Source organism: Schizophyllum commune, assembly GCF_000143185.2.
Source record: "Schizophyllum commune H4-8 unplaced genomic scaffold SCHCOscaffold_11, whole genome shotgun sequence".
NCBI lineage: Eukaryota > Fungi > Basidiomycota > Agaricomycetes > Agaricales > Schizophyllaceae > Schizophyllum > Schizophyllum commune.
Window position 1 is genome coordinate 1222440 of NW_026089548.1, and position 24414 is coordinate 1246853.

At 59.4% G+C, this 24414-nt stretch overlaps 14 protein-coding genes across 14 annotated transcripts; 7 read left to right on the top strand and 7 right to left on the bottom strand.

Moving 5' to 3' along the window:
- Positions 1–106: 106 nt before the first annotated feature.
- SCHCODRAFT_02515142 (uncharacterized protein) lies at positions 107–2437 on the top strand (the record flags this gene model as incomplete). The annotated part of the gene is made up of 4 exons (XM_003028064.2): positions 107–185; positions 257–1546; positions 1598–2216; positions 2254–2437. 4 exons carry the CDS (start codon positions 107–109, stop codon positions 2435–2437), a joined length of 2172 nt encoding a protein of 723 aa, XP_003028110.1.
- On the bottom strand, positions 2231–3247 carry SCHCODRAFT_02639069 (UPF0220-domain-containing protein). Its single transcript, XM_003028366.2, has 3 exons — positions 3111–3247; positions 2766–3056; positions 2231–2708 (listed from the first exon to the last, which is right to left on the bottom strand). Exons 1-3 carry the CDS (start codon positions 3222–3224, stop codon positions 2547–2549), a joined length of 567 nt encoding a protein of 188 aa, XP_003028412.1. The 5' UTR covers positions 3225–3247; the 3' UTR covers positions 2231–2546.
- Positions 3248–3305: 58 nt separating this feature from the next.
- On the bottom strand, positions 3306–6388 carry SCHCODRAFT_02553204 (uncharacterized protein). Its single transcript, XM_003028367.3, has 4 exons — positions 6182–6388; positions 5952–6124; positions 3640–5903; positions 3306–3589 (listed from the first exon to the last, which is right to left on the bottom strand). The coding sequence occupies exons 1-4, from the start codon at positions 6325–6327 to the stop codon at positions 3476–3478; spliced, it is 2697 nt and encodes an 898-aa protein (XP_003028413.1). The 5' UTR covers positions 6328–6388; the 3' UTR covers positions 3306–3475.
- A 428-nt stretch (positions 6389–6816) lies between these two features.
- On the top strand, positions 6817–7177 carry SCHCODRAFT_02639072 (uncharacterized protein; the record flags this gene model as incomplete). The annotated part of the gene is made up of 1 exon (XM_050346055.1): positions 6817–7177. A coding segment is annotated over exon 1 (294 nt), but the record flags the coding sequence as incomplete, so codon positions are not given.
- Positions 7178–7436: 259 nt separating this feature from the next.
- Positions 7437–8813, top strand: SCHCODRAFT_02515409 (uncharacterized protein; the record flags this gene model as incomplete). The annotated part of the gene is made up of 5 exons (XM_003028065.2): positions 7437–7622; positions 7681–7698; positions 7757–7904; positions 7981–8133; positions 8218–8813. 5 exons carry the CDS (start codon positions 7437–7439, stop codon positions 8811–8813), a joined length of 1101 nt encoding a protein of 366 aa, XP_003028111.1.
- Positions 8814–9292: 479 nt separating this feature from the next.
- SCHCODRAFT_02639078 (uncharacterized protein) lies at positions 9293–11148 on the bottom strand. Its single transcript, XM_003028368.2, has 7 exons — positions 11089–11148; positions 10998–11040; positions 10685–10948; positions 10577–10637; positions 9702–10529; positions 9617–9653; positions 9293–9564 (listed from the first exon to the last, which is right to left on the bottom strand). Exons 1-7 carry the CDS (start codon positions 11122–11124, stop codon positions 9361–9363), a joined length of 1473 nt encoding a protein of 490 aa, XP_003028414.1. The 5' UTR covers positions 11125–11148; the 3' UTR covers positions 9293–9360.
- Positions 11149–11603: 455 nt separating this feature from the next.
- On the top strand, positions 11604–12613 carry SCHCODRAFT_02639080 (uncharacterized protein). Its single transcript, XM_050346056.1, has 3 exons — positions 11604–11695; positions 11746–11828; positions 11888–12613. Exons 1-3 carry the CDS (start codon positions 11680–11682, stop codon positions 12197–12199), a joined length of 411 nt encoding a protein of 136 aa, XP_050198232.1. The 5' UTR covers positions 11604–11679; the 3' UTR covers positions 12200–12613.
- SCHCODRAFT_01133652 (uncharacterized protein) lies at positions 12257–15888 on the bottom strand (the record flags this gene model as incomplete). Its single annotated transcript, XM_050341086.1, has 12 exons — positions 12257–13073; positions 13139–13702; positions 13753–13812; positions 13866–13991; positions 14042–14149; positions 14203–14307; positions 14361–14553; positions 14615–14790; positions 14844–14967; positions 15123–15209; positions 15305–15416; positions 15582–15888. The coding sequence occupies 12 exons, from the start codon at positions 15886–15888 to the stop codon at positions 12381–12383; spliced, it is 2655 nt and encodes an 884-aa protein (XP_050198233.1). The 3' UTR covers positions 12257–12380.
- A 787-nt stretch (positions 15889–16675) lies between these two features.
- On the bottom strand, positions 16676–17805 carry SCHCODRAFT_02589493 (uncharacterized protein; the record flags this gene model as incomplete). The annotated part of the gene is made up of 3 exons (XM_003028370.2): positions 16676–16888; positions 16948–17549; positions 17601–17805. 3 exons carry the CDS (start codon positions 17803–17805, stop codon positions 16676–16678), a joined length of 1020 nt encoding a protein of 339 aa, XP_003028416.1.
- A 657-nt stretch (positions 17806–18462) lies between these two features.
- On the top strand, positions 18463–19733 carry SCHCODRAFT_02589496 (alpha/beta-hydrolase; the record flags this gene model as incomplete). The annotated part of the gene is made up of 2 exons (XM_003028067.2): positions 18463–19226; positions 19293–19733. The coding sequence occupies exons 1-2, from the start codon at positions 18534–18536 to the stop codon at positions 19731–19733; spliced, it is 1134 nt and encodes a 377-aa protein (XP_003028113.2). The 5' UTR covers positions 18463–18533.
- Positions 19734–19790: 57 nt separating this feature from the next.
- On the bottom strand, positions 19791–20303 carry SCHCODRAFT_02514640 (uncharacterized protein; the record flags this gene model as incomplete). The annotated part of the gene is made up of 3 exons (XM_003028371.1): positions 19791–19837; positions 19888–20134; positions 20193–20303. 3 exons carry the CDS (start codon positions 20301–20303, stop codon positions 19791–19793), a joined length of 405 nt encoding a protein of 134 aa, XP_003028417.1.
- Positions 20304–20424: 121 nt separating this feature from the next.
- SCHCODRAFT_085994 (uncharacterized protein) lies at positions 20425–21287 on the top strand (the record flags this gene model as incomplete). The annotated part of the gene is made up of 2 exons (XM_003028068.1): positions 20425–20543; positions 20596–21287. A coding segment is annotated over exon 2 (687 nt), but the record flags the coding sequence as incomplete, so codon positions are not given.
- A 1169-nt stretch (positions 21288–22456) lies between these two features.
- On the top strand, positions 22457–23093 carry SCHCODRAFT_01039388 (uncharacterized protein). The gene is made up of 2 exons (XM_050340913.1): positions 22457–22516; positions 22585–23093. The coding sequence occupies exons 1-2, from the start codon at positions 22473–22475 to the stop codon at positions 23003–23005; spliced, it is 465 nt and encodes a 154-aa protein (XP_050198234.1). The 5' UTR covers positions 22457–22472; the 3' UTR covers positions 23006–23093.
- Positions 23094–23173: 80 nt separating this feature from the next.
- Positions 23174–24312, bottom strand: SCHCODRAFT_02639091 (uncharacterized protein). Its single transcript, XM_003028372.2, has 7 exons — positions 24265–24312; positions 24172–24211; positions 24059–24112; positions 23717–24013; positions 23622–23664; positions 23465–23573; positions 23174–23335 (listed from the first exon to the last, which is right to left on the bottom strand). The coding sequence occupies exons 1-7, from the start codon at positions 24278–24280 to the stop codon at positions 23280–23282; spliced, it is 615 nt and encodes a 204-aa protein (XP_003028418.2). The 5' UTR covers positions 24281–24312; the 3' UTR covers positions 23174–23279.
- Positions 24313–24414: the final 102 nt, after the last annotated feature.

Here is a 24414-nt window from a genome sequence, read left to right on the forward strand (position 1 = left end):
ACTTTTAATGGATCACATGACGCTCGATATCGTCGCTTGGACTATCCCCCTATTCTGTAAGGACGACTTCAGGTCAACGCCCAAGCTACTCAAGCCAGCTTTCCCCATGGTTGACCCCTCCTCTCACGCTTCGGACAGCGAAGGGTCGGAGTGCAGCTGCTGCTCGCTCCCTGCCACCCCTGAAGGTACGTATAGTAATACCTGGTCGCACAGACTGCTTCTATGCTTCCTCCATTGATCATGTCTCTCCTCACAGACCTTCTGACTCCAGCACTTCGCGAAGAACTCGAGAGTCGTGTCATCGACCACCGAATTACTGTCGAACAATTTGTGCGCACCGTCTACGGCGTCGACAATGCCCTCATACAGCGCGTCCTGGCCCGCAACGTCACCTTCTCTCGAGAGCATCTGCAAGAATATTTGGACGGACTTGCCAGGGGCGAGGCGAACGAGACGTCGTGCAGGCCGTTCCAGGCGATTTTTGACGCCTGTGTGAGGGCGGTCCGCGAGGAGCTCGACATCACCGACGACCCGCCACTAAAGCTCTTCACGGAGACTAGGGGTTGCTTCGAAGGTTGTCCACAGCGCATGCCCGGCGGGATATTTCTGGCCCCCGCGGCTTGTCGCGGAGCCACCCGCATCGCCTGGGGATTGGTGCATCACGTCCTTGTATTCGAGGACAATTGTTTTGAGGGCGACGAATCTTCAGAAGGCGCTTTCAACGATTTAAAGGAGCGCAGCGGTTCATATGATCTCGACACCGCTTCACACCATCGCAAGCCAACCCCTTCGCTCTCCTCTCAAGAATTGAAGGGTGCGCAATACGCTCTCGAATGCATGAACGCCGACACGAGCCGGTATTACGCCACGGTCTTATGCGTCGATGGCACCAAAGTCTGGCTCCTGTACATCGACCGCGACTTCGTCTCCCGAACGACCTCCTTCGACTTCGTTGAGTCCCCTCAGTTGTTCGCCGTCGCCGCGTACGCCATGTTGTACTGCACGCCTGTGCAGGCAGGCTTTGATCCGCATCTTCATTTCCCTGTGACCACTGCGGACGGCACTTCCAATTATTTGAACGCTGTCGCCTACCCGCGCGAGCTGGCAGGGGCTCAATTCGTCTTTCCCGAGAGTCAAGGTCAACCTGCCCTGTCATTCACCGTCAAGAGCCTCTCTCCCGTCTATAGAGACGCGATCCCTTCAGTACGCGACGCTGTTACATATGCCTTGAAAGACACGAACAGTGATGGTGAGGAGATGGAGCTCAAAGTATGTTGGACACCTCGCGGCCGTACGCCGGAGCCTATTATCCTCAAGACCCTGCATAAGACGCTCCCCGACATGGTCGACCATCTCCCAGTCCTCGGAGGGTGGCGGGTGGTAGAGCCTACCTGCTCGCTGCTGGCCCTGCTGGACGAGAAAACCCGAATTGACTGCCTGGAGAAAAGTCGCAGGGTGGTCTACCAAGTCACGCCCCGCTTCATGCCGCTGTGGGAGCTCAATTCGGTTGAGGAGTTCAAGGAATGCTTCGTTGACATTGTCGAGGGTGAGCCGCTTCGCTAATCCGCCGCCTGTAGCCATGTCTGATTTTCGTCAGTGCATCACCGTGCCTTCGAGCGCGGCGGGATCATCCACTCCAACATCGGCGAGCACAGTGCGATGATGCGCCGAGAGCGCGGTCGCGCACTGGGCGTGTTGAAGGACTGGGATCGCGCACAACTCCCGAATGATTTGTTCGGTCCTCCTCACCATCAATTCGAGACCGGCACTTTCATAGCTGTCGAACTCCAGCAGAACGCTGGAACCCAGCACCGCTATCACCACGACCTCGAGTCCTTCCTCTTTCTTCTCGTTTGGGCCACGCTCCACTTCGGTCTCGAGAGCAAACGCCGCCTGCCGTCCAAGCTCCCTGACTGGCAAGGCGAGTGGCAGACGGCGGCCTTGAAAAAGAGGAGCTTCATCACCGATCCCGACACGTTTAACGAAGTTACTGTACCTACGTGTATGGAGGCAACCGTCCCACGTCACAACCCCTTGGTTGCGTTGCCCATGTCACAGGTCACAGCGACTTTGGAGGTCGGAGATCCTTCCAAAAACGGTAATTTTCGGTCGAAATTCCCATTTTTGGCGGCCCGGCTGACGCCGGGCCGCTTCCCGGGCCTCTGGTTGCCTCCCTTGCGGAATGTCACACCTGAGGGGCGGTTGCTTCCATACACGTAGGTACAGTATTCAGCTCACCTTGCCGCAGTTCAGAGGTGTCGTCGCTGAGTGGGTCTTCCCGCTGGTGCGGCTGTTCAGAGACGCGATGCGGGCGGCGGACGTGGTGAAGGTGGATGCTGAGGGAATATGGGAAAGGCACTTTGACGAAGACATCTACGCGGAGAAGATCACGTTCGAGGCGTTCATGCGCGCGATAGGGAGGACACCAAGGAAGTGATAGCACGAGCAGACGTAGATGTGTTGAGGCAGGGATATGCAAGAGAAGCCAATTCTCCAGGTTATCGGCAGCATAGGATTACACATTGACAATGTATCCGCCAACCAAATCACAGAGTGAGATTATACTCGTACTCGTTGCTCCCGCTCTGCGCGATCCAAAGCACGACCGCGCTCAGCATCATGGCAACATTCTGCGAGACGTTCGCGTAGCCGTAGTACGTGAACTGCTCCGCGTAGTGGGGGATCACGTATTTCAGAATGAGGACACACTGGGGGAAGGAGTTCGTCAGCCTTAATTCTGCGCAGGGATCGCGCAGCACACGCACCACGCTGCCCGCGAGCCCGCCCGCCATGCACGCGAAGCCGATGAAGAGGAAGAGGCGCGCGCGCCAGACGGCCCGCTCGTCCCCCGCGCCGAAGCCCTCGCCCCGGATGCGGTCCTTGTCGATCAGGTTGACGATGAGGAAGCCAAGGAGGGAGAAGATGCCGGGGACCCAGTCGACGAACGCGACATGCACTGGGGGATCCTGTGGGGGTGCACCGGGAGCGGTGTATGGGGAGTGCGCGTGCGCGGAGAGGATTGCGGCGTCAAGGAACGTCCAGTTCGCCAGCGCGAACTGCAATACGTCGCTATCAGTGGGGTCTGGGATTGTTACAACGCAGTAACGCACGAGAGCCCCTGAGAGGTATACGCCGATGGTACGCCTATGTTTGCCGAGAGAGAGATTGGGGAACGGGTTGAGGCATACCCGACGCGGGTCGTAGCTGGAGTGAGGGAGCGACATGGCGGCAGGAGCAGAGGCACGGCTGGTCTTCTGACATACGCTGCGCGGACGCCGAGCACCGGCAATTTCCGAAGGTGGACCCACAAGTGCATGTTCCAAATCAAGGGCCCCGGCGAAGGACATCGAAAGCAAACGGTACCACGAGCAGGTGTACAATCGGCATTTCCAGGAATACATATGTATGTATGAGAGCATGAGAGGCATAGCGTATAAATAGTGATGCTGGTATGCGCATGCAAGCGGTCCGAAGTTCATGAAAAACAGTCAAGTTCATCGGGCTCGTCATCGGGAACAAGGGTGTATCGACGCTTCTTCAGACGTGCAGCGACGTGCGCGGGCAGGCCGCTTGGCTTGCGATCTGTCTCCTGAACAGCAGTCAGCATCAGTTGCAGACGCTCAGATAGATGATCCCTACCTCATCAGTCTCCTTCCGCGAAGGCTTGCCCTTCCCGAGCCCGGCGCCAGCCTTCTTCTTCTTGTCCCCCGTCCCAGCCTTCTTCGACTCCCCGGCCCCGTTCACAGGTACCTCCTCGTCCATAGGCACCTCATCGTCCACTGCCTTCTTCCTGCCCTTCTTCACCGGCGGCGCGGCCACCGCGACGTCCTCGTCCTCGTTCTTGCGCTTTCGCCGTGAAGTAGCAGCTTTGCGCTTCGGCGGCGCACCTTCGTCGTCGGAGGCGTGTTCAAGCTCGGGCGCATCCTTCGCCTTCCTTCCTCGAGGCTGCTTGGACGGCTTCTCTGCGACCTCCTCAACCTCCTTCGCCTCAGTCGCCTTCGCTCTGGCCTTCGTCTGCTTAGCGTCCGGCTCAGCGGAGCCCTCGGCCTCCTCAACGACCTTCCCCTTCTTCCTCCGTGCCTTCGGCGGCGCCACGGGCTCTCCGTTCACTCCCTCGCCAGCGCGCCGCTTCTTCGACGGTCGACGGTCGTTCTCCTGGTCGTCGTCATCGCTGACCTTCCGCTTCGGCGATCGCGCTGGCGGCGAGGGGACAATCGGGGCAAGGTCATCGTCAAGGTCGTCCGGATCGGGTGGGCGAGCGATCTTGGAGGCAGTAGCGGTCGCTTTCGCCGGAGCAGCCTTCTTCCCCCGCTTCGCCCCGGCTGCCTTTCCACGCTTCGGTTTTGGCTCGGCCTCGACCTCAACATCATCTTCCACCTCAACCGGGGGCAAGTCGTCCTCTACCTCGACAGGTGGTAGATCATCCTCGACCACAACAGGCGGTAGGTCATCATCGTCGTCGACCGCAACCGGTGCCTTCTTCCGTTTACCCTTCGACGGTAATGGGGCGGGCGGGTGGGTAGGTGGCAGGTCATCGTCATCCTCGATTGGTACTGCTGTGGCTGCCTTCTTGCCTCGCTTGGCCTTCGACGGCAGGGGTGCCGGCTTGCCCTTCGGTCGCGGCAGTGTAGGCTCGTCGACGGGCGGGAGGTCATCGCCTTCGGACTCAAGAAGGGGAGCCTCCCTCGCCTTGGCCGCCTTGCCCTTTCCCTTGGGTTCTGCCTTCCCCTTCCCCTTCGCCGGTTGTTCAGGTTCAGGTTCTTCCTCCTCTATGACCTTCGTCTTCGTCCCCGCTTTCCCCTTTCCCTTCCTCCCCTTCTCCACCGCCTCGTTCGCCTCTGCCGCCTTATTCAGCGCCGACGCGATGTCGTAGCCATCCTCCATCGCGACCTTCTTTGAACGCGATTTCTTCGGGGGCGGCGCGGGCTCCTCGTTCTCCTGTCCTGATGCGGGCTGCTCATCCACCTCCATCCCCGCCTCCTCCTTCCTTGCCTTCGCCAAGCGTGACTTCTTAGGTGCAGGCTCCTCCTTCTCCGCGGCTTCCTTCCCCTTTCGCCGCTTCTTTGCCTTCAACGGCAACTCATCATCGTCATCGTCTCCAAACAGGGATGCTGCATCCGGAAGGGTAGGTGGCGGCTTTGAGGTGGCGGATGAAATGGGAGGTGGAGGGTCTGCACGACCGGAGGTCGATGGAGGGTCCGCGGGAGTGTTGGTAGTGAAAGGGTTCGTAAGCGCACTGGACGGTGGAGGTTTGGTGGGAGCAGCGGAGCTAGAGGGTATAGGGAACTTCAACTTTGGAGGAGGTTTCGTCGGAAACGATGGCGCAGCGGTCGTCTTCGACTTCGCCTTCCGGGGCGAGCGGCGGAGGGCGGGTGTCTCTTCCTCAACAACTTCCCTCTCCTTCCCCTTCGAACTCTCAGTGGGAGGCGGCGCCAGCGGTACATCATCATCATCGTCCTCCAAAGCTTCCTCGTCAACCTCCTCGATGTCGGACAAGACACCAATAGGCGGCAAGATGCTCTTCTTGCGCTTGGAGGCGGCGGCTTTCGAGTTTTTCTTCGAGCGGGAGGTGGAGGGGCCCTTGGTGGAACAGCTGCGTCTGGAGGAAGTCGAGGTGGACTTAGAGGTAGAAGGGCCTTTAGGGGAGGTCGAGGCGCTCTTGGATGAAGTCGAGGCGGGTTTAGAGGAGCTCGCCGCACGGGAGGTAGAGGATGATTTGGTGCGTGAGGTCGAAGACGCGGCGCGAGTCGATGAACGCACTGCAGAGGCGCTCACGCTAGATGTAGACGGTCCAGCATCATCGTCAGCACCTGCCTTCTTGCTACGCGACTTCCCCTTCGTCTTTCCCTTGGCAGAAGCGCTCTTGGATTTGCTGCTTGCGGCGGACTTGCGAGGGGCGCGCTCTAAAGTAGATCAGCATGCATGCGATAGGGCGATTGCATACAACGTACTGGATGTACTCGCAGCCGGCTCTTCGTTTCGTAGATTGGACGGAGGTCTCTCTGGCGAGTTGGATGGACTGCGGCGCATCAGGCCGCGTCTTGGGGAGAGCGGGGGCCGCACGCCCATAAGGATCTCGAAGAGTACCGTGCCGCTGTCATCGCTGAGTTGGGGGACAAAGTTTCTACGCGCGCGATTCAATTTTCAGCGCATATATGCGGGTGTCAAGCAGGGCACGCACCCTCCCCTGTTCCGAATCCGCGCCTGCTGCCTCTGCATGCGCTCCGCGCGCATCTGCTCCAGGCTCTTCCCCTCGTTCGCCTTGCGGATGGCGGCAAGATCGGGCGCCTCGTGCGACGACGAGCGCACATAGCCGGGTGTCGCCATCGCGGCGGAAAACAATCAACAAACGCGCTCGACGCGCGCGCGGTGGTTCAGGACAGGAATCAGCGGCGACGCCACCAATTCAGCACGTGCCCGCGACACGAGGCACGCGGCCCGGCCATGCGACCATTGGGATCTGGTTCCACTCAGTCAAACATATAGTATCTCATCCCGAGCTCGCCGAGGTGATCCTGAAGCCAGCAGGAGTAGGACCCCGGAATATACGCACAAAGGCCGTCCTGGAAAATCCGGCTCTGGCGCCCATTTATCCACTTTTTTTTGGGTTCCTGACCCCCAGATTTATCCGTTTTCTGGGACGGCCTCTCGGGACCCCCAGAATTTATCCGTTTTCTCGGGACGGCCTCAAAAATGGCAATAAAATCGGGAAAAATCTGATTTTTTCTCCAGGGTCCCTACGCGCTCTGCGCGTAGCGTCTGCAACAAAAGAAGGTTGAGAAGTACAAAAGAGAGAGCTAATTGCCTCCCATACCCATTCGAGGTGCTACCACGCACCGCTGTCCTTCGAAATATCGAGCTTGCCAGTGGTAGAAGGTGCCCATGGGCACAGGGAGGTTATCTAGGGTGCTACTGCCCGCTGTAACAAAGTGGTCACTTAGCTTACCGGTATCGCGTGCGTCTGGTCTGAGGGTAGGTCGGCGGTTCGAATCGATCGCCCGATATCCACTTTTTCGGAACGGCCTCCCTGTCTCCCCTGTGTATACCCGCGTTTTTGGATCGGCCTCTAAGCTCTCAGGCCCCCAATTTGACCGTTTTTTGGACCGGCCTACCGGCCGGAAGCCCCACGATTTATCCGCACCGCTGGACGGCCTATGTGCGTATATTCCGGGGTCCTGCAGGAGTCAGCTTGTAGCCCACCCTGAGACACGAGGCGTACAGTACCACATGGTTGCGGGCGAAGAGCCTAGTACCGGCATGCGACTGCATCAAGGATGGACCTTCGGCAGGTTCCATGATCGCCCACAGGTCATTTACCCCCGCCGCCCTGCATGGGCCCCCACAACCTCACCTTCAGCCACCTCACTCAAGCTGCCACCCGTTCCATCCACCTGCACCATCCTTCTGGTTTTCGGGGCTGCTTTTCTACGACGACCATGACCTCCTCAGTGTCGCGCTCGACCGCAAGGTCCTCGGCCGTGTCAGTAGATTTCGGCAGCGCCCAGCAGATGCGCGTGCTATGCGACAAGCTGCAGAAGCAGACCACCTTTCTAAGCGCCGCCGCTCTGCTCGCAACATGGGCGCGTCTCGATGATTTCGAGGTCGGGCGATGTGGTCGCAAGGTCGGTGGCAGGCGTCGTTGCCTCGTAAATCAATCGTGTTGACGTTGCCTCTTCGCAGATTCTCATCTGCTATAGTGTGAGTACTATGAAGACGTAGGTGGGAGTACGAAAGAGAGATGACCAACACATTGTAGATGGCCCACAGGTACCTGCGCGGCGAGGACATCGACCTCAGCCCCTTCGTCGGATGCCTCCCATGTGTGTACAGCCACAAGCGGGTATACTTCGATTTGTTGTGGCCATTATATCAGCGGCGACACGTCTTCGACGCAGACCAACGAGGTAAATAGATGCCCACTCATTTACCCTCGGGTATCCACTTCATCCTTACCACCGCCACCTTCTGACCACCACACAGAACGCCTCTCACTCCTTCTTACACCATTCGCTATTACTGGCCCAGTGGGTTTGCCTTGCCGACAACCACCGCAAGGCAGTGGGTTCTGGGACATTGATGCGTGCGCCATCCCCACGGGGCCGTGCAAGGCATCGTACAGGTTGATATCAAGGCGTGAGTCACTGTTCTGCACTGCCGTTCTTATGAGCCTCTGCACCGCCCGCCACTGAACCGTCCGCGCTGACATCCCATCTACAGCGAAGCAGAGTTTGGAGCAGGCTCCGACTACCGCGTCGTCACAGCCGAGTCAAGATGCGCGACCGCGGTCGTATTCATCCTCTGCGTGTCCACCGGGCTCGCCTGATCCTTTGGCTATCGCAAAATCCCTGCTCGCTGCCCCGAAACCAACCTCCTCCTCTCCATCGACGACCTCCACAGCCTCCGCGCCGTCCACTCCCTCAGTCATGCAGCGCCTCGTCAAGCTCATCGCGCCCAAGCCCGACGAGAAGAGGCGGCGCTCGAAGCACAAGCGCTCTGGGGCGGTGTCTATCAGCTCTGAAGACAAGTCACCGACGAGCGCGCGCTATAATCCTCTGTCAATGGCGGGGCGGCGGAATGCGTTGTTTGATTTCGCGGACAAGGATCAATCGGATGGCGAGGACGGATCGGGAAAACGGAGCTGCAGTGGTGATGGCAATGGGGCTGGGGGGAGTAGGGGTACTGGAGGAAAGGAGTGCGAGTCGAAGGACGAACACGAACCGATATGGCGCCCTCGACCGCAGCGGTTCGGGATTTTCTGCACGGGGAAGGGTGGGCAGAAGGCGCCGCGCTCGTTGCATTTGGTCGGTCAATGAGGGTGGCGGCGGCACGGGTGCTGTGCATATGGCATGAGATTGGAGGTAATGGACTGCTGGTACGGAGGAATGATTGCATAGAATCTGGAAGAGACAATTGCCAAGCTTCGGGTGGATGGAATCAAGGTGCTTTATGCAACAGCTAAATTCAAGGCGAGGCTTTGGTCTTTCAGGAGACTAAGTCGACCAAAGTTAAAGGGCGGCCATACAGTGATTACCAAGCGCTCAGATGCGCTTCGCGGAGCGCCCAGCCCTCTGAGAATACGAGTCGCGTCTTGCCCCGAATGGTAGCCTCTTCCATCAACGGAAGCAAAATATGTGATGTGCTAATCATTGCCTTATGGAGAAGGCCCTTAAACGAGCCATGATGACACCCAAGGGTCTGGAGGCGTTTCCAGCGCTTGCTCCGCTCTTCGCCATGTGCAGGACCTTCTTCCTGATGCACATGCAAGAACATACTCAATGGGAAGCTAGGCAAATTGAGTGAAGAGTGAAGGCTTTATATTTCATGATACAGTAGCGTATGCGCAGATTGTAATTATTGTGGTCAAGCAGCAGCGCCTTCTTGCGCGTTCGTCGCCGCAGAGGATCCCACTCGTGTATAAGACGCCGATGCTTGACCATCCTGCACAGGGTGAATAAGGTCCAACTCCTTCGGGTCGATCCCAGAGAAATCCCTATCCATCACCGTGCGCGCCTCGAGTTCGCGCTTAGTAAGATATAAGTGCAGGAGCTCGAGGCAGTCCTTGGCCTACAAGAGGAAATTAGGGAGAGGATCATGGGCATAGGGAATCAAGACGTACGACAACGAAAATACCGAAACCGATTGCATTTCGCCACCTGGGAGTGCTTAGTTCGAGATCAAGGGCGTTCACTGGCTTAACTCACCACACCGGATCCGCTTCCGACCAACTCCACGCCCCGCGCACCAGATACGCCACTACCGCCCGCCAGTTCGCCGACCCCGCCGTATATGGTGCATAGTCCATGATCGACGCCAACTTCCGGTCCAATGGCGGCCTGATCCCCAAGAACGCGCGCAGCACCCGCGAGTGCCTGGCCACCCTCAGCAGCAGCTGCCCCATCACGCGCGCAATAGTAGGCGCCAGCAGCGCCCCGCCAACGCTGCGCCCGAGGCTCGAGGCGTTCTTGCGGATGCGCTCCTCGGCGGCGGCGAGGACGTTGGCGTCTTGCGGGGCCAGGGCGGGCGGCTGGTCGGCGGGAGGGTTGACTTCGTCGTCCTCGTTCCCAGCAGGCTCCCGCAGCGCGCGAATGCGGAAGTTGACCTCGCCGAAGCCCTCGTTGACGCGCCACACAAAGTCGTCCGCGCCGCCGCGGGTGTTCGTGGTGGGGGCAGGCGGGGGCACGTCCAGTACCCAGTACTTGAAGCGGCGGAACAGGCGCCCGTACAGCCGCTGGACGAGCGGGATGCCGCCGAGGCCGACCAGTACAGGGGAGGGTGGCCACAGCGGGAGCGTCGCGCGGCGGAAGGGAGTAGTGGGGTCGCTGATCTCCTGGTCGATGAGGCCGCTGATGAAGGACTGCCGCGCGGCGATGGAGGGGACAACGGGCCAGTAGGAGAGGAGGGTGAAGAGCGCGGGGGAGTACCCCGGAGAGAGACGGGCGGAGATGAGGCTGAGAGGGAGGGAGGGGAGCAGGATAAAGGCGGTCACGGGCCACTTGCACTTGTCATCGGTGAGGATGAGGTCGTACATTCTGGGAGGGGGTGAGTGGGAGTACGGGGGAAGGAGGAGGCAGCGCACTCGTCGCCAAACATCTCTCGGAACGCAAATTGGCCGTATCTTGTCAGCAGCTGGTACACTCCTGCGAGCGGTCAGCAATTGGATGGTGCGCTCGGAGGACAGACGCACTGTGCATGATCGTGCCGCCGACTCCGGCCATGAAGAAAATAGTGAAGCTCCTTCCTAGCAGCTGGAAGGCTGTATTCCCCGCCGACAGGACCTTGAGGAGAGGGGGATTGTCGCTGATGATGCGGTACGGCTCGCCGCATTGCCTGCAGGAAGTCGCGTTCTGCTTGCGGTCCGCGGACTGGATCCATTGCAGCAAGCAGGACTCGTGCGCAACCAGCGTGCACTTGCAGGGATGACACCAGGCGCGCGGGGGATCCTCCGGTTCTGCAGGTATTTCAGTATGTTCCTTCCCCGTTTCCTCTCATGGGCCCACGGTCGTATGTTTCCTCCTCCCGGCATATGAAGCAGAGCTTGACCTGAAGTATTGTTACGGCGCTGCTTCGTTACATTACAAGTATGCATACCCTGAGGTCGTTCACTGTCGGAGGCCGGTCGCTCATCGTGTGTACATGAAGGTGGGGAACAACGTGATGGGCCGGAAGCCATCACTCGGCACCATCATTTGTTTGTTTTGTTTGGGCGTTTCCCACCAAAAGCCTTCCATATGATAGCTTGCCAGAAGCTGCTTCTACAGAGAGTCATATGAATCTACGCGAGGGCCGCGATGTCTGCACGCTATCCTGAACAGCCGGAGCAGTTGAGAGTCTTAGTACAATGGCATTGGACGTCCCGAAAAGGAAGTTATTGAGCGTAGGTCACGTGCTTAGCAAGCGATGGGCATAAACTCAGTTTTAAACTCGGCCGTTGGCTATGTGGCTTGTTCAATCCACTGTACTCGCATCTCCTGTCAAAGCTGAGGTATCTCCATGGCTCAGTTTATACATATTTATGATGAGTAGTAAAGAGGAGTTTGGCATGACGACGTCAGTTCCTCGCTGCATGACGTCGAGCATTTATAAAGGCCGTGGATATGAACTGGCGGCTTTCCATTGTTCTTCTGGGCCACCATACTCTGCGTAATTCACTCCATATACTCCTCATACTTCGTTGTACCAATGTCTCTCGGTGAATGTAGGCACTACCCATTTCTATCCCTCATTGCCACTCACCTTTGATCATAGCGGATGCGAAGTTCCCGCAGGAAATCCCTTCACCTGGTCCGCCTGCGATCCCCCCTTCACCGACACGAGAGAATCCAGGGCAGGTGCGCTTCATTCCTCGTCCACTTTGTCTGGTTGATCTACGAACTCACCAATCCCTCAGGTTTACCCCAAATCCGACCCATCACCAGGCCCAGCACGGCACACGCCTCAACACCTGGACGCAACCCACCAAGCCGGTAATCCATATGTCATGAAGGGCGCTTTGGACAAGCTGCACCACTCGCTCACCGACGTCATCAACCTCATCGAGGGCGAAGAGTCGGCCGAGGGTGGCACGATAGGGGAGGACGCGCTCCTCAACAAGTTCAAGTCATGGAGATCAGAGTTGGAAGCCATCGCCTCGGGCAGTGTGCAGCTTTCGGCGGCGCCGACAGATACCGTACGCTCGGAGGGGCCTTTGTTCACGGATTAGATGCGCTGAAGCTGAGTTGAAGATGAAGGAACAGCGCAGTCGTGCCCATCTGTACAGTACTTGTGACAAGCTCGCATTGAATGTTGCATAACTGTATCTTGTGCGACAGCATCGAAAGCAAAGCGAATAAAGTAGGACGAAATAAGTCCCTTGAGGTGACATAGGCGAAAGTGCAGGTTCATCATGCACTAGCGGTCACAGACCGAGAACGCAGCCGCGGATCCTGCGTCGTGCTCGAGCCTCCTATCGGTGAGGGTATCGACAGCCCATCGCTCGTCCCGTCCTTCATCACGACGTCCGGGGGTGCGGCGTCGGGCATCGCTGATCGTTCGCTGCCGTCCACGTCCATAGCGGATTTTGGCTCCTCGTCAACGTCCATTCGCCCGCCCTTCCCATCGTCGGGGATGCCGTCGCCTGACCTGCCGTTGCCGCTCACGTCCGGCGTCGCGTCACCCTCCGCGTTCGGCTTTCCCGCTTCCGCTTCTCCATCCTTCTCCTCATCCTCGCTGTCCGACTCCGATTCTGAATCCGACTCGTCCTTCTCGTCTTTATCATCCGCATCGGGTTCCATGTCCATTGCCTCCTCCACCGTCATCTCCATATCCGGCGTATCCAGCGCAGCCGACGACGTCGATGCACCAGGCGTGCCAGACGTTGACGCGCCGGGTGTTGCTGATGCCGAGGCTGCGTCGTCCCCAGCAGGCCGTCGTGAGGCCTTCCCCTTCTCCTTCTCCTGATACTTGCGCATGACCTTGGCGATGTAGTCGCGCGAGAACTTCTTCATCTTGTACACCTTCTCCTCCGAAAGTGCGTCCAGCTTGCCCTCCTTGAAGCTCGACGACTTCTTCTCCTTCTCCGCAATGATGTGCGTGAGCTGTGTAATCCACCGTCAGTCTCGCCATTCCACCCCAATCATCGAACAAAATCGTATCCGCTCACCTCCTTCGCCTGCTTCTTGAACACATCCCTTGGCAGGCCCTTCGCGTACTTGCTCATGGACTTCACCACCACCTCGCCCACCAGCTTCAGCAACCGCTTCTCCTTCCCCGCCTCCTTCTCCTCCGGCGTCTGGTGCTTCTTCTTCTCCCTCTCCCTCGCCTTCCTCTCTTCCCTTGCTTTCGCCTTCTCTGCTTTCCGTGCCGCCCTCCTCGACTCCTTCTCCCTCTGCTTCCTCTCAGCACGCTCCTTCGACTCCCTGTCCGCTTTAGCGCGCTCCTCGTGCGCCCGCGCCTGCTCCGCCGCGAGCTGCTGAGCGCGCTCCAAGAGCTTCTTCTTCTCGTCCGCGAGGTTGAGGTAGGAGACTTTTCGGGGCGGCGGGGAGGGGGCGCGAGGTTTGGGCGGACTAGGTGGGGGTGCGGTATGCTGGATAGGAGGACGAAGGGTGGCCTTGAAGTCGACAAACTCTTCGTCTTCGGGTATGTTATACCGCACACGCTTTGGGCGGGGGTCTTCGTGGGGGAGGGTGACGACCTCAGCGAGGTCGGACTTGCGCTTTTGGCTGGGCTGAAGGAGATGTCAATGGACGACGAGCACCGAGACAAGGGCAGACGTACATCACGGGCTAATCGGGGTATACGGTACGCGATCTCGAGCTTGTCCCACGTCTCCAGTAGCTTGTCAAGGGCGTGAGTTGCCTGATGCTACCAACGAAACAAAGGACACACACCTTCGTCGCGACGTTCTTCACCGTCTCATCCTCCATCTCCGCGTATTTCTTCACCGGATCTGTGATCTTCGAGTCCTCGACCTTATTCCGCTTCTCCAGCGGCCAAGTCGTCATGCACTCGAGGGCCTGCCAGGCTGTCAGCTTACTGTCTTGAACTAACCGACCCGCATACGAACCATAGCCACGATCGTCATGTCCTTCGCAAACTCGTCGAGTATCATGCGCATAACACTAAAGCCACGAAGTCGCATGAATTCGCGCAAGGCTGATGCGTCCTCGGTTGTCTAGATAGGTGAGATGAGCCATTGGCTATGATGAGAACAAGACAAGATCGCACCTTCAGTCGCAGAAGGATCTTATACAACACCTTCGCGCTTTGTACTTGCCGCAACGCCTGCACGACCTTCGGCACCTCCTCCCGCTTGATAGGCTTCATCTTGGGCTGCGCCATCATTCGATACGTGTCTTTGAATGAGAGGCAATTCAGATGCGCACCATGAAGTCCGGATCGTCAATCTTCTTCCCCTTCTTCTTCTTCGAGCCCTTCAGCTCCATGAGCTCATCCGCATCCGTTATGCCCAACGCCTCGAGGTAGACATCGTCGATGACCGCGACGTCCGTTTGTGTTTTCCCGCCGATGTAGCCCACGCAGTTCGGCTCGCCGCAGTAGCACGTTTGTGCTTGATGACTATGTGCGCCATTCCGGATGAGCACATTGGAATAGGACGGGGAAAGAATGAATAGCGCACCCATAGCGATCGACATTGTAGTTGAAGGTAAGCTCCTCGTACTTCTTGATGTTTCGTTTGGCGAAGATGCCCATGCGCACACGGTCGCCGACCGTCCACTTCGCGACGTAGCAGTTGGGGGAGCAGGAATGGTTCGCGAAGCGTCCGATGCCGCCGCTCTTCGTCGCGTCGATGAACTGGCGCCAAAAGGTGAGATACGTGCCCCGATCACCGTCAGCGCACCACGCACCTCATCCTTCTGCAGCATCATGAAGTAGAAGTGCTGGATGCCCTCCTTCGCATAGTCACGCATACGCTTCTTGAACGACGGCGAGTTGACCACATCTCCGACGTACTCGTAGATGAAAGTGTCCCTGCGTAGGGCGAGTTAGCTGGTACTTGAACGTTGGAGCACAGGTAGGCGATCGTACAATGCAGGGTGTACAGGCAGTCGTGCAGCGAAGAGCTGCAGCTCGAGTGCCCATGCCCTGCGACGAAAGAGCCCGTGTGCCCCGAACAAACCACGCACCTCTGGATGTCCTGCTCCGCACGCAGCCCAAAGCCCTTCTTTTCCGTCTTCACGATCTCGATGGGCGCATACTCCTTACGCTGGAAGCTAAGGGCTAGTTAGCATTGTATTCCGCTATCTACGTCTGCTTGAAGCTCAAACTGCCAGCAAGACTACGCTACGATGTCCGATGGGATGCTCACCGTTGGTTCTGGCAGAACTGTCTGCAGTGGCATTCCTCCTCCAAGCACTCGACCTGCGTGAGCCTGTTAATGCAGTTGGAGCGTGGGCCGCAGGCATGGTCGAGGTTGTCGCCTGTGGGAGAGGTTAGGGCACTAGGACTAAGTTTTCTAGAGCATGGGCAGCGTCTGCCGAACGCAACGGGCCGCGCCTGGAGTCGAGCACGAGCATGTGCATAGGAGCATAGGGACGCTGCGAGAAGAACGAAGACGGCGCAAGCACTACGCTATGGCTGTAAACTACGACCCAGCGCCGCATGCTCACCTTCCTCGTATTCACAGTCGCACGTCGAGCCTTCCATCGCCTCCCTGCTCTTGCCTAGTTTCGCGTACTGGTACCAGTTCTCAGGTATCTGCCTAAACGTGCGCAACGCATCCTCGCGCGCGACGGGCAAGTGTCCAATGAACTGCGGCGGATTGGGCGTCGCCTTCTTGCCCTTCTTCGGCTGGGCCTGTGGCGGCGGGGTCGCAGACGCCTTTGACGACGCCCGGGAGGCCGCTTTGAGCGTCGTAGAGGATGGGGTGGGGGACGCGGAGTCTAGGGTCATGGAGGAAGCAGACGCAGAGAGCTCGGGCGTGGACTCGGGTGGCTCAGACTTGAGGACAGGCGTGGACATCCCGGAGGGCGCGTCCAGCGCAGGTGTCATAGGCTCCTTCTCATCAGCCGCGAACAGTTGAGAGACGTCTTGAGTGGGGGAGGGAGTAGGGGGAGCGCCATCTTCAACCATGGCGGCGGACATGACGGTCGGGGAAGACGTTTGGTCAACGCGGTTCCGGGGTTACGGGCGATCACGTCGCCGACGCGTTCACCCAAAGGTGCAGAATACCGACCACGCAAGGTGTGGTCAGAAATTGGATATGTGTGTAGGGGTAAAGGCTGGTACAGGGAATGTGGAGGGTGATATGGGAACGACGACGTTGCGAACGCCGTGATCGTCGGCGGCGATGATGATGATGACTCAAAGTTTCGCCTAGTATGCCATGCTTCTGCTGACTTTCTAGAGGTCTCTCTGTCAGGGCAATGCTGGAACGTGCGGGGGAGAGCTACGTACGGTGCCCGACGATGGTGACAATGACGGTCGAGAACAAAAGTGCTTATTTCCCTCCTTGTCCGCAACCTTCATCCCGAGATCCTGCTTCAGCGTCTCTGGCTGCTTTGGCATCTTCTATCCTCCTTCCTGTGGTAATCAACCCCGCCCATGCCCTTGCGAAGCAAAGTGCATGAACTTCGGTGGCAAGAGGGCTCTCGCGAGTGGCTATCTCCGGCGATCCGATCGAGGTCGAAACTGGCATCGCATCCCCTGGCCCTCTCGCGTCCTCCTATGATGGCAGCTCTTAACGGTCTACACCAACAGACCTCATAACAACTCTATGAGCCTGCTCTCGCTGAATATCCCTTCGTCGTTGCTCTTCGATCAGGGTGTGGGCTGCGCTGCCGATCTTCAACCCATTGCCGCCTAGCGATGCATACTGAACACCCAACGCACCATCACTGCCCCTTGAAGGCTTTGAGCATACACATGCGGCCCTCAAAAGATTCTGTACACGCTGGAAAACATTCAAATTACTGTAGCCATATTCCACCTTGTCTAATGCACCGCCCCTACATTCGGCTCTATCTTGATCGTCTGCGTGAACGTCTCGAACGTGACCAGCTCCCCATATTGCTCTTGGTTAAGGAAGTCCAGACCCTCTTCATCCACATCCACCGAAGCGTCGCGCGCCCCGGAAAACAGCCTGAATAGCGGCCACACCCAGCGCCTCCTCAGGTCGTCCCACGACTCGAGAGTCAAACTCAAGTATTCGCGTCGAGTGTGAAAGCTATACATGAAGGATTGCCTCTTGCACCAGTCGTCGATCCACCCGGGGTACCTGCAGAGGACACGGCACTTGCGCTCGATGTCGTAGTGTACGATAGCCCATAGCAGCAACCAGAAGAACGACTCGAGGTCGTGATGGTAGCGATGGGTTTGTGGAAAATGTTTGCCGTCCGAGGCCACGTACTGCAGGTCGAGGGCGATGAACGGGCTGGTGCCTCTCCTGTTCAGAGGGTCGGTAGTCTCGTTGTCGACATCGTAATGAATTGGGTAGGAAAGATCCCAGTCGAGCAGACACCCAACGACTTTCCCGTCAGAAGACCGGTGCCACAAAACGGTGTTGTCGCTGATATCACGATGCAGAATACCCCGCTCGTACGCGCGAAAGTGCGCTATGATGAACGTTCAGTCTATTTCGCACGCATAAAAACGGATGCACATACTTCCCACTATACCCGCGTAGCAGCCTTTGAACTCTGACACAGAGTCAAGCTCCCACAGGGGGCGAAAGCGCGAAGCGGCTTCGTATACAAGCGTATTGCGGTCGCCGGCAATCTCACACGCGGGAGATATGTAGCGGCCTCCGTCGGTGGTATCGCCCATATCCTTCGGCGCACAGATCCGCATTCCACGCTCGGAAAGTAGCATTTGCCGCTGCGAGTTTGGGGATCCTCAAGCACACGGAGAATATTTGCTGACGAGGAGAGTTCAGAACGAGTCAAGAGCAAGGTGAGCACGACCGGGGCCGCTCACCACGCGCGCATCACATGATCGTGACCAACCACGGTTCGTCCTTTCAAGTGGACGACAGATTCTCGTTTCCTACTTGTCCTATACAGTCAACGGTGCTTGCTTCGAGGGTTGCCCTTATTTCTCTCTCACTGGTATTTATCGTGCGGCTCGATGCGATGCGTCTGGATCAAGTGCTTCGCTGCAATCCAGAAGTCACTCTTTGGTACATTAGTATTTTGCCCAACGGCACCCGTACCATGACCCTCCCTACCCGGTCGGCCTCGATGAGATGGCTATAATGAAAGTCTGTCAAACACATGGCGCGGGACCTTATTTCGCAGCACGGCAGATGCCTACCTCCCCCTGAAGTCTCCAAGACATCGTCATCGCTCAGAGTCAGACAGCCCACCGAGTTAGACACTGACAGCCCGCCGAGTTAGACACTGACAGCCGGCACAGAGCATAAAACCAGTAGGTTCGAGACGGGGCGCGCTGCATAACGCGTGTGGCGAGACCCCTGCACCTTGTCATTGACGCACCCCTTGCCGTTGTACTTTCATCCCGCGCAAGCGCCGCCGATCGAGTCCAGCGTCACGCTCTTGTGCCACCACCATCGCGCTCTACCCCCTCCGCCCTCCACCGCGATGACCACCTCTGGCAGTAGTAGCACCACCTCAAGCACGGAAGGCCCCTCGAAATCCCCTTCGGATTCCTCAACATCCGCGGTCACCCCTTCCTCCTCCATCCAAATCACCCACCGCTCCGACCGCTCACTCGCCACCCACATCATCCACACCTCCCTACGCACATACCGCCCCATCGGCCAGGCGTTCTCAAGGCCCGGCTCGCCTTACCCACCCGGCTCGCCCCGGCTCTCACCCAGCGCATCCTGGACGGCCGGCTGCAAGCTCACCGAGCGCCACATCGAGGGCATCTACGTCTACGACCTTGTGCGCAGCGACGACGCAACGGAAGACAAGACCTCACCCGCCGACACGTCTCACCACACATCGCCCCTCATCGACCGGCGCATCTACTTCATCGCAGGCGGGAGCTGGCGACAGCCACCGACCAAGGAGCACTGGAAGTTCGTGTCCAAGCTAGCTCACGAGCTGCCGCGGACCGCCGTCTCCGTCATCAGCGTCCCCCTCGCGCCAAGGGAGACGGCGCCGACAGTGTACCCGCGGCTGCTCGCGCTGTACGAGCGAGCCATGGCGGACGCAGAAGCCAACGGCGAGCGCGTGATCTGGGCGGGCGACAGCTCGGGCGGGAACATCGTGCTGGCGCTGGTCGGCGAGGTGCTGCGCGTGGGCCGGAAGGGCGACACGAAGACCGCCGTCGGGCTGGAAGGTTCAGCAGGGCGGCGCACGGACGAGCAGGCCCCGACAGAGGAGCGCGAAAAGAAGCGGCCGCTCCCCGCACCCGCCGCGCTGATGCTCATCTGCCCCAGCGTCGACGCGAAGCGCAACAACCCCGAGATCGCGCGGATACAGAAGGTGGACCCAGTGCTCGATGCGGAGGAGTCGCAGCGACACGCGGCGGAGTGGGCGGGCGAGTGGGGGCTCGAGGACGAGCGGGTGAGCCCGGTGCTGAGCGACAAGGAGGACCACGTCGTGAAGCTGCTGCGGGAGCGGGGCGTGCATGTACACGGCGTGACGGCGGGGCACGATATTCTTGGGCCGGATGGGATCAAGCTGAGGAATAAGCTAGCGAAGGAGGGGGTGGAGGGGAAGTGGTTGGAGTGGGATAAGATGATGCACTGTTTCTCGTTGGCCTGGTTTTACGGGCTACCGGAGAGTAAGGAGGCACTGCAGTGGATAAAAGACGTACTGAGGGCGGAGTAGGTTTCATTTAGTAACTTCGATTGGGGCGGGCAATGTATATATTGTCGAGGTTTAATTCTAAACGATTCCGCTTGCGGCGGGTGTGATAGCCTCCTCGTCCCGACCTGCACATTCCGTGAGCGACTTGCTCCGATACAACACAACCAGCACGCACCTTCGATGAACTTCTGCATGAACGTCTTCTGCGGGCGCTGCTTGGGCTTCAACAACAAGCCCAGGACGTGATCCCGCATCTTCCAGTGGTTCATCGTCTCCTGGAACTCCATGTGGCTCTTGGCGATCAGGACGTCAATCGCCTTCGGGTCGGTCACGTAGCGGTTGTACTCGAAGCGCTGGCGGATGGCGTAGCGGGCGGCGGAGACGGGAATGCTGAGTTCGTAGGAGGAAACGATGTCGGGAGCCTGATGATATCTTTATGAGTGCGACTTGTACGAACGCGGGGAAAGTTGGTGAACGCACGCAGCGGTACCATTCCCGGTAGAGCTTGAGGACGCGCTTGCGCGCCTCAGCAGGGTTCGCGGACACGCGAGTCGGCTGCGCAAGCCTGGCGGGGACGTAGAACGCGGACATGGCGGCCGCCAACCGATGGTGAGGGCAGGAGGAGAGGGTAATGCTATTTGTCCGTGTTATGCCGAGGGCGCTCGCCGTATGTCGCGCCGACATCACCAGGCTCCTCAACCAATCCCATCTTGTCTCTGACTGTCATTCTCACCGTGAAGCCAGCTTTGCTGAAGGGGGCAGATACTCACAGCTGGCTACCCGATAGACGCGGCTTGGTGGGAAATTTTCTGGACGCGTTGAGCCTCGCAGGTGCGTCCCCGGAATCACCGCTACTGCCCAACCGACTCTGAAGTTCGGACAGATGCATGAGGCTGGACGCCGCCCGCTATGGGATTAAGTCTATCGCCCGACGCGCACTATCAACTTGGACCGGCGCCCCCACACGCACGCTGCAGTTCGTTCGCCATTTCAAGCATGAGACGCGCGACCCGGCTTGGACGATCCTAGACCACCTCCACTCCCCGGGCCCGATGAAGGGAAATGCGCGTAGGGGCCTCCCCCTCGCGCACCGCGAGTGGGACTTCCTCCTCCGCGCGGGCGACATCCGTGGCTGCCTCGACGCGCTCCGCACCCGCGGGATCCCGCTCGACACCGTGCCGTTCTGGGGCCTGGCGGAGATGGTCGCGTTCAACGTCCAGCGCGTGTCACATGCGGACCTGATGCTTGACGTCGCGCGGTCTCGGGCACCCGAAGAACCAGCGGGACCCTTGCTCGTCTTCGCCATGCTTCATCTCGCGCGCTTCGACCACGTCTCTGCGTTCCCAAGCACCGTCTCCGCCTTCCTAGGCACCGCACACACACACCCCGACCTCCACTTCAACCTCTTCCTCCAATCCCTATGCCTGTCCACGCACCCCTCCAAGGACGCCGCGCGCTCGGCCGTTCGCGTCCTGGAAGCCATGGATGATCGCGGCGTCAACCTGCGCCCTGAAGTCTACGACGCCCTCCTCCGCAACCGCTTCGTCACGCTCGAACTTACCAATTACCTCCACGACCGGATGGTGCGCGAAGGGCACGTACCAACACAAGCCCAGCTGGAGAGTTTCCTGCGTGTCTTCTCGCGCGAGGGCGCCATCCACGACTCCGCAGCCTACGAGAAGATGGTCAAGCCGCTGCTAAAGCAGAGCCGCAGGGCGTTGCGTCACAGTCCGCGCCTTTCCCAGTACGCCTTGGCCTCGCAGGAAAGCGGCGCCTCCGCCTTCGCCTATCTCAAGCAGCTGGTTTCCAAAGACGAGCGTCGGCGCGAGTCGGATATCTTATATATGCGACAAGACCTGGCCAGACGGCACCCTCACGTCGACATCCCCCGGCCCGGCGTAGCAGAGGCAACCACAGCCCTGCACGCCCTCACGAAGGACTACAGGGTCGGCGCGAAGCAGCTCATGCGCGCGTACACCCGCCTGCGGCACCTGCGCCCCCTCCACCGCGAAACCATTGCCTCCCGCAGCGCCCTCATCTCCGCCCTCCTGCGCCGCCGAGCCTACGCCAGCGCGCACAAGCACGCAAAACGCCTCCTCCGCTCCGGCCTCCCACTCGACGCCCGCGCGCTCTCCATAATCATTCAAGCCCACATCCTTGCCGGGCGCCCCCAAGATGCGCTCGGCATCCTCGAAACGCACGCCGCTAGCCCCTCCTCCGCCTTCCCGGTGTCTACGCCTACTTCTACATCCAAGCTCGCCCCCCGCCGCATCCGCCTACCCACCGCCGCCCTGAATGACATCCTCGGCGCCCTCCTCGCCGCGAACCGCCCGGACGTCCTCTTCGCCCTCGCGGACACCATGGAGCCGCTCTACGGCACCCGCCCCGACACGCGCACGCTCGGCCTCGTCCTCCGCGGTGCAGCGCGCGCAACCCGCCTCGACAATACCTTCCGCGGCGCGCTCGCCGCGCTCCGGCGGCGGCTGCACCTCGGCAGGCCCCCCGCGCCCGCGCCGCGAACGAGGGAAGAGGCGGTCGAGGCGCTGCGCGCGGTGGCGGCGGAACGGTACCGCACGGGCGCGTGGCGGGGCATGGGCGCGGCGGAGGCGGCGAGGAGGGTGTTTGTGGGGGCGATCACCTCTGGGGATGGGGACGGGCGGTTGAGGGGGGTGGCGGCGCCGGCGGTGGCGGTGAGGCCGCATCGAAATGCGGACTCGCTGCTGCTGATTGGGGCGCAGGGGCTGCCGGCGCGGACGGAGGATGTCGTCGGGGATGCGCTGCCCTGGCCGCCTGGGGACGAGGTCGTGGGCAGTGAGATCGGCACGTCGACGGCCCATACGCCCTCGGAACCCTGCTTGGCCACCCATCCCAGCCCGGCTGCCCCAACTGCCCGCGCTCCCGCCTCGACTACCCTCCACCCCGCCGCCACTACCACCCCTCCCTCCGCCCCTCTTTCACCACAGCCCAGCCCCGATCGCGCCCTCGAGCACGCCTTCTTCGCCTACATCTGCGTCCTGGGCCACGCCCACCGGTCTCCCGACATCGCCCTCGCCCTCGCCTGGATGCGCGCCCTGCGCGTCCGCCCCCGGCCGCGCACCCTCGCCGTCGCGCTCGCGCTGTGGGCCGAGGTCGCAATGGAGGCGCCGCTGGTGCAGCGCATGAGCCGCGGGGACGAGTACGCGCGGCTGGAGGCGTGGATCGAGCAGTGGGCGCGGGAGGCGGGGTTCAGGGTGCCTGAAGCGAGGAGCCTGAGCAAGTGGAGGCGGTGGCTGGAGAAGCAGAGGGGGGAATGAGGGGTAGGGGAAGGTGGCAACGGTAGATAAAGAGATATGCGTTGCATAGCCTACATTCAGGAAAAGTACTTACGCTGAGATAATTTGCGCCACTTGATGCAGACCGACCATTGCCCTCTTCAGTGCTTGAATGCTTACGTGTAGACCCGAGTTCCTCGAATGTGGGTATGGCGGCGAAGCTCGTCCGATTGAGCGATATGAAGATATAGATACAGTCAGTATTGGTGGTGGTACACAGATTCAAGCTGTATGACGACAGGTATACATCCAAACTCTAACGTTTGCGCTGCTTCTGCGCCGCTGCCTTCTGCTCGATCTCTGCATTCTTGGCTGTGGGGATGTGAGTTGACAATCGATGAAGGAGCGAAATAACAGAATGAGTTGTTAGGGTTGAGAGAAAGGTGGGGGGAGGGGAAGGAAGGCTGTGGTGATGAATGAGTGGTCGGTAAATGGACTCACCCTCCTGCTCTGCCTTGCGCTTCTCCTGCGCCGCTTCACGCTCGGCGCGGATCTTGGCCAGACGAGCGAGATCGGTCTTCGCCTGCTCGGTCTTGCCTTGGACGTGGAGCTGCAAGATCTGAGCATCTATTTGTGACGCGATGGGCGCAGTACGCACCTTCCAGTACCTGTCTTGCGCCTCCTTCTTCTCCTTCGCTTCCCTGTGATACAATATAAGCAAATTGCCACATTCCGCAGATCGGTGAGCAGTACCGTTCGCGACGGGTAAGCTCGCGCGGCGCATTGAGGTCAGAGATGTTCATCTTCTTGGTGACATGGTTGGGGTTGATTAGGTCCTCGTCGTCGTCCTCATCCTCGCCGCCAGCCTTCTTCGCTTTCTCTGCGGCTTGCTTCTTCTTGAGCTCACGTCGTTCTGCGCGCGTCATCTCAGGCTGGCCGGCTTTGTCCTCTCCTCCGCTTTCTTCTTCCTCTTCGCTTTCCTCCTCCTCTTCCTCTTCTTCCTCCTCTTCATCGCTATCGTCGTCGGAGCCCTTCTTATCCCGCGGTGCCCTGATATGCGATCAGAAACAGACGGATGCAGCGCGGTGAGCGCACCATCGGCGATCGGTCGAGACAGCAGTGCCGTCCTTGTCGAGGACGAGGTTCCTTCTGCAATGGGGACCCAGGATGAGATGCCATAAATTCAGCACGAGATGGATGGTGCGCACGAGAATTGACGCCCACCGCCACGCTTCTGCTTGTACTTTCCTGATGAAGGATCGTTATGATGGGTCTGCTCATCATTGCTCGTGACGACGCACCTGTTCCACGGACCATGTCTGCTGTTGTGCTGGATGTCGAGGGCGGCGATGAGAGGGCGAATCGGACAAGTCACAATGACAAGCGCCGTCCGCACGTGGCTGGGAGCCTGCAGGCAAACAGGCACAATCACCAAATCCAAGTTGTCCTTT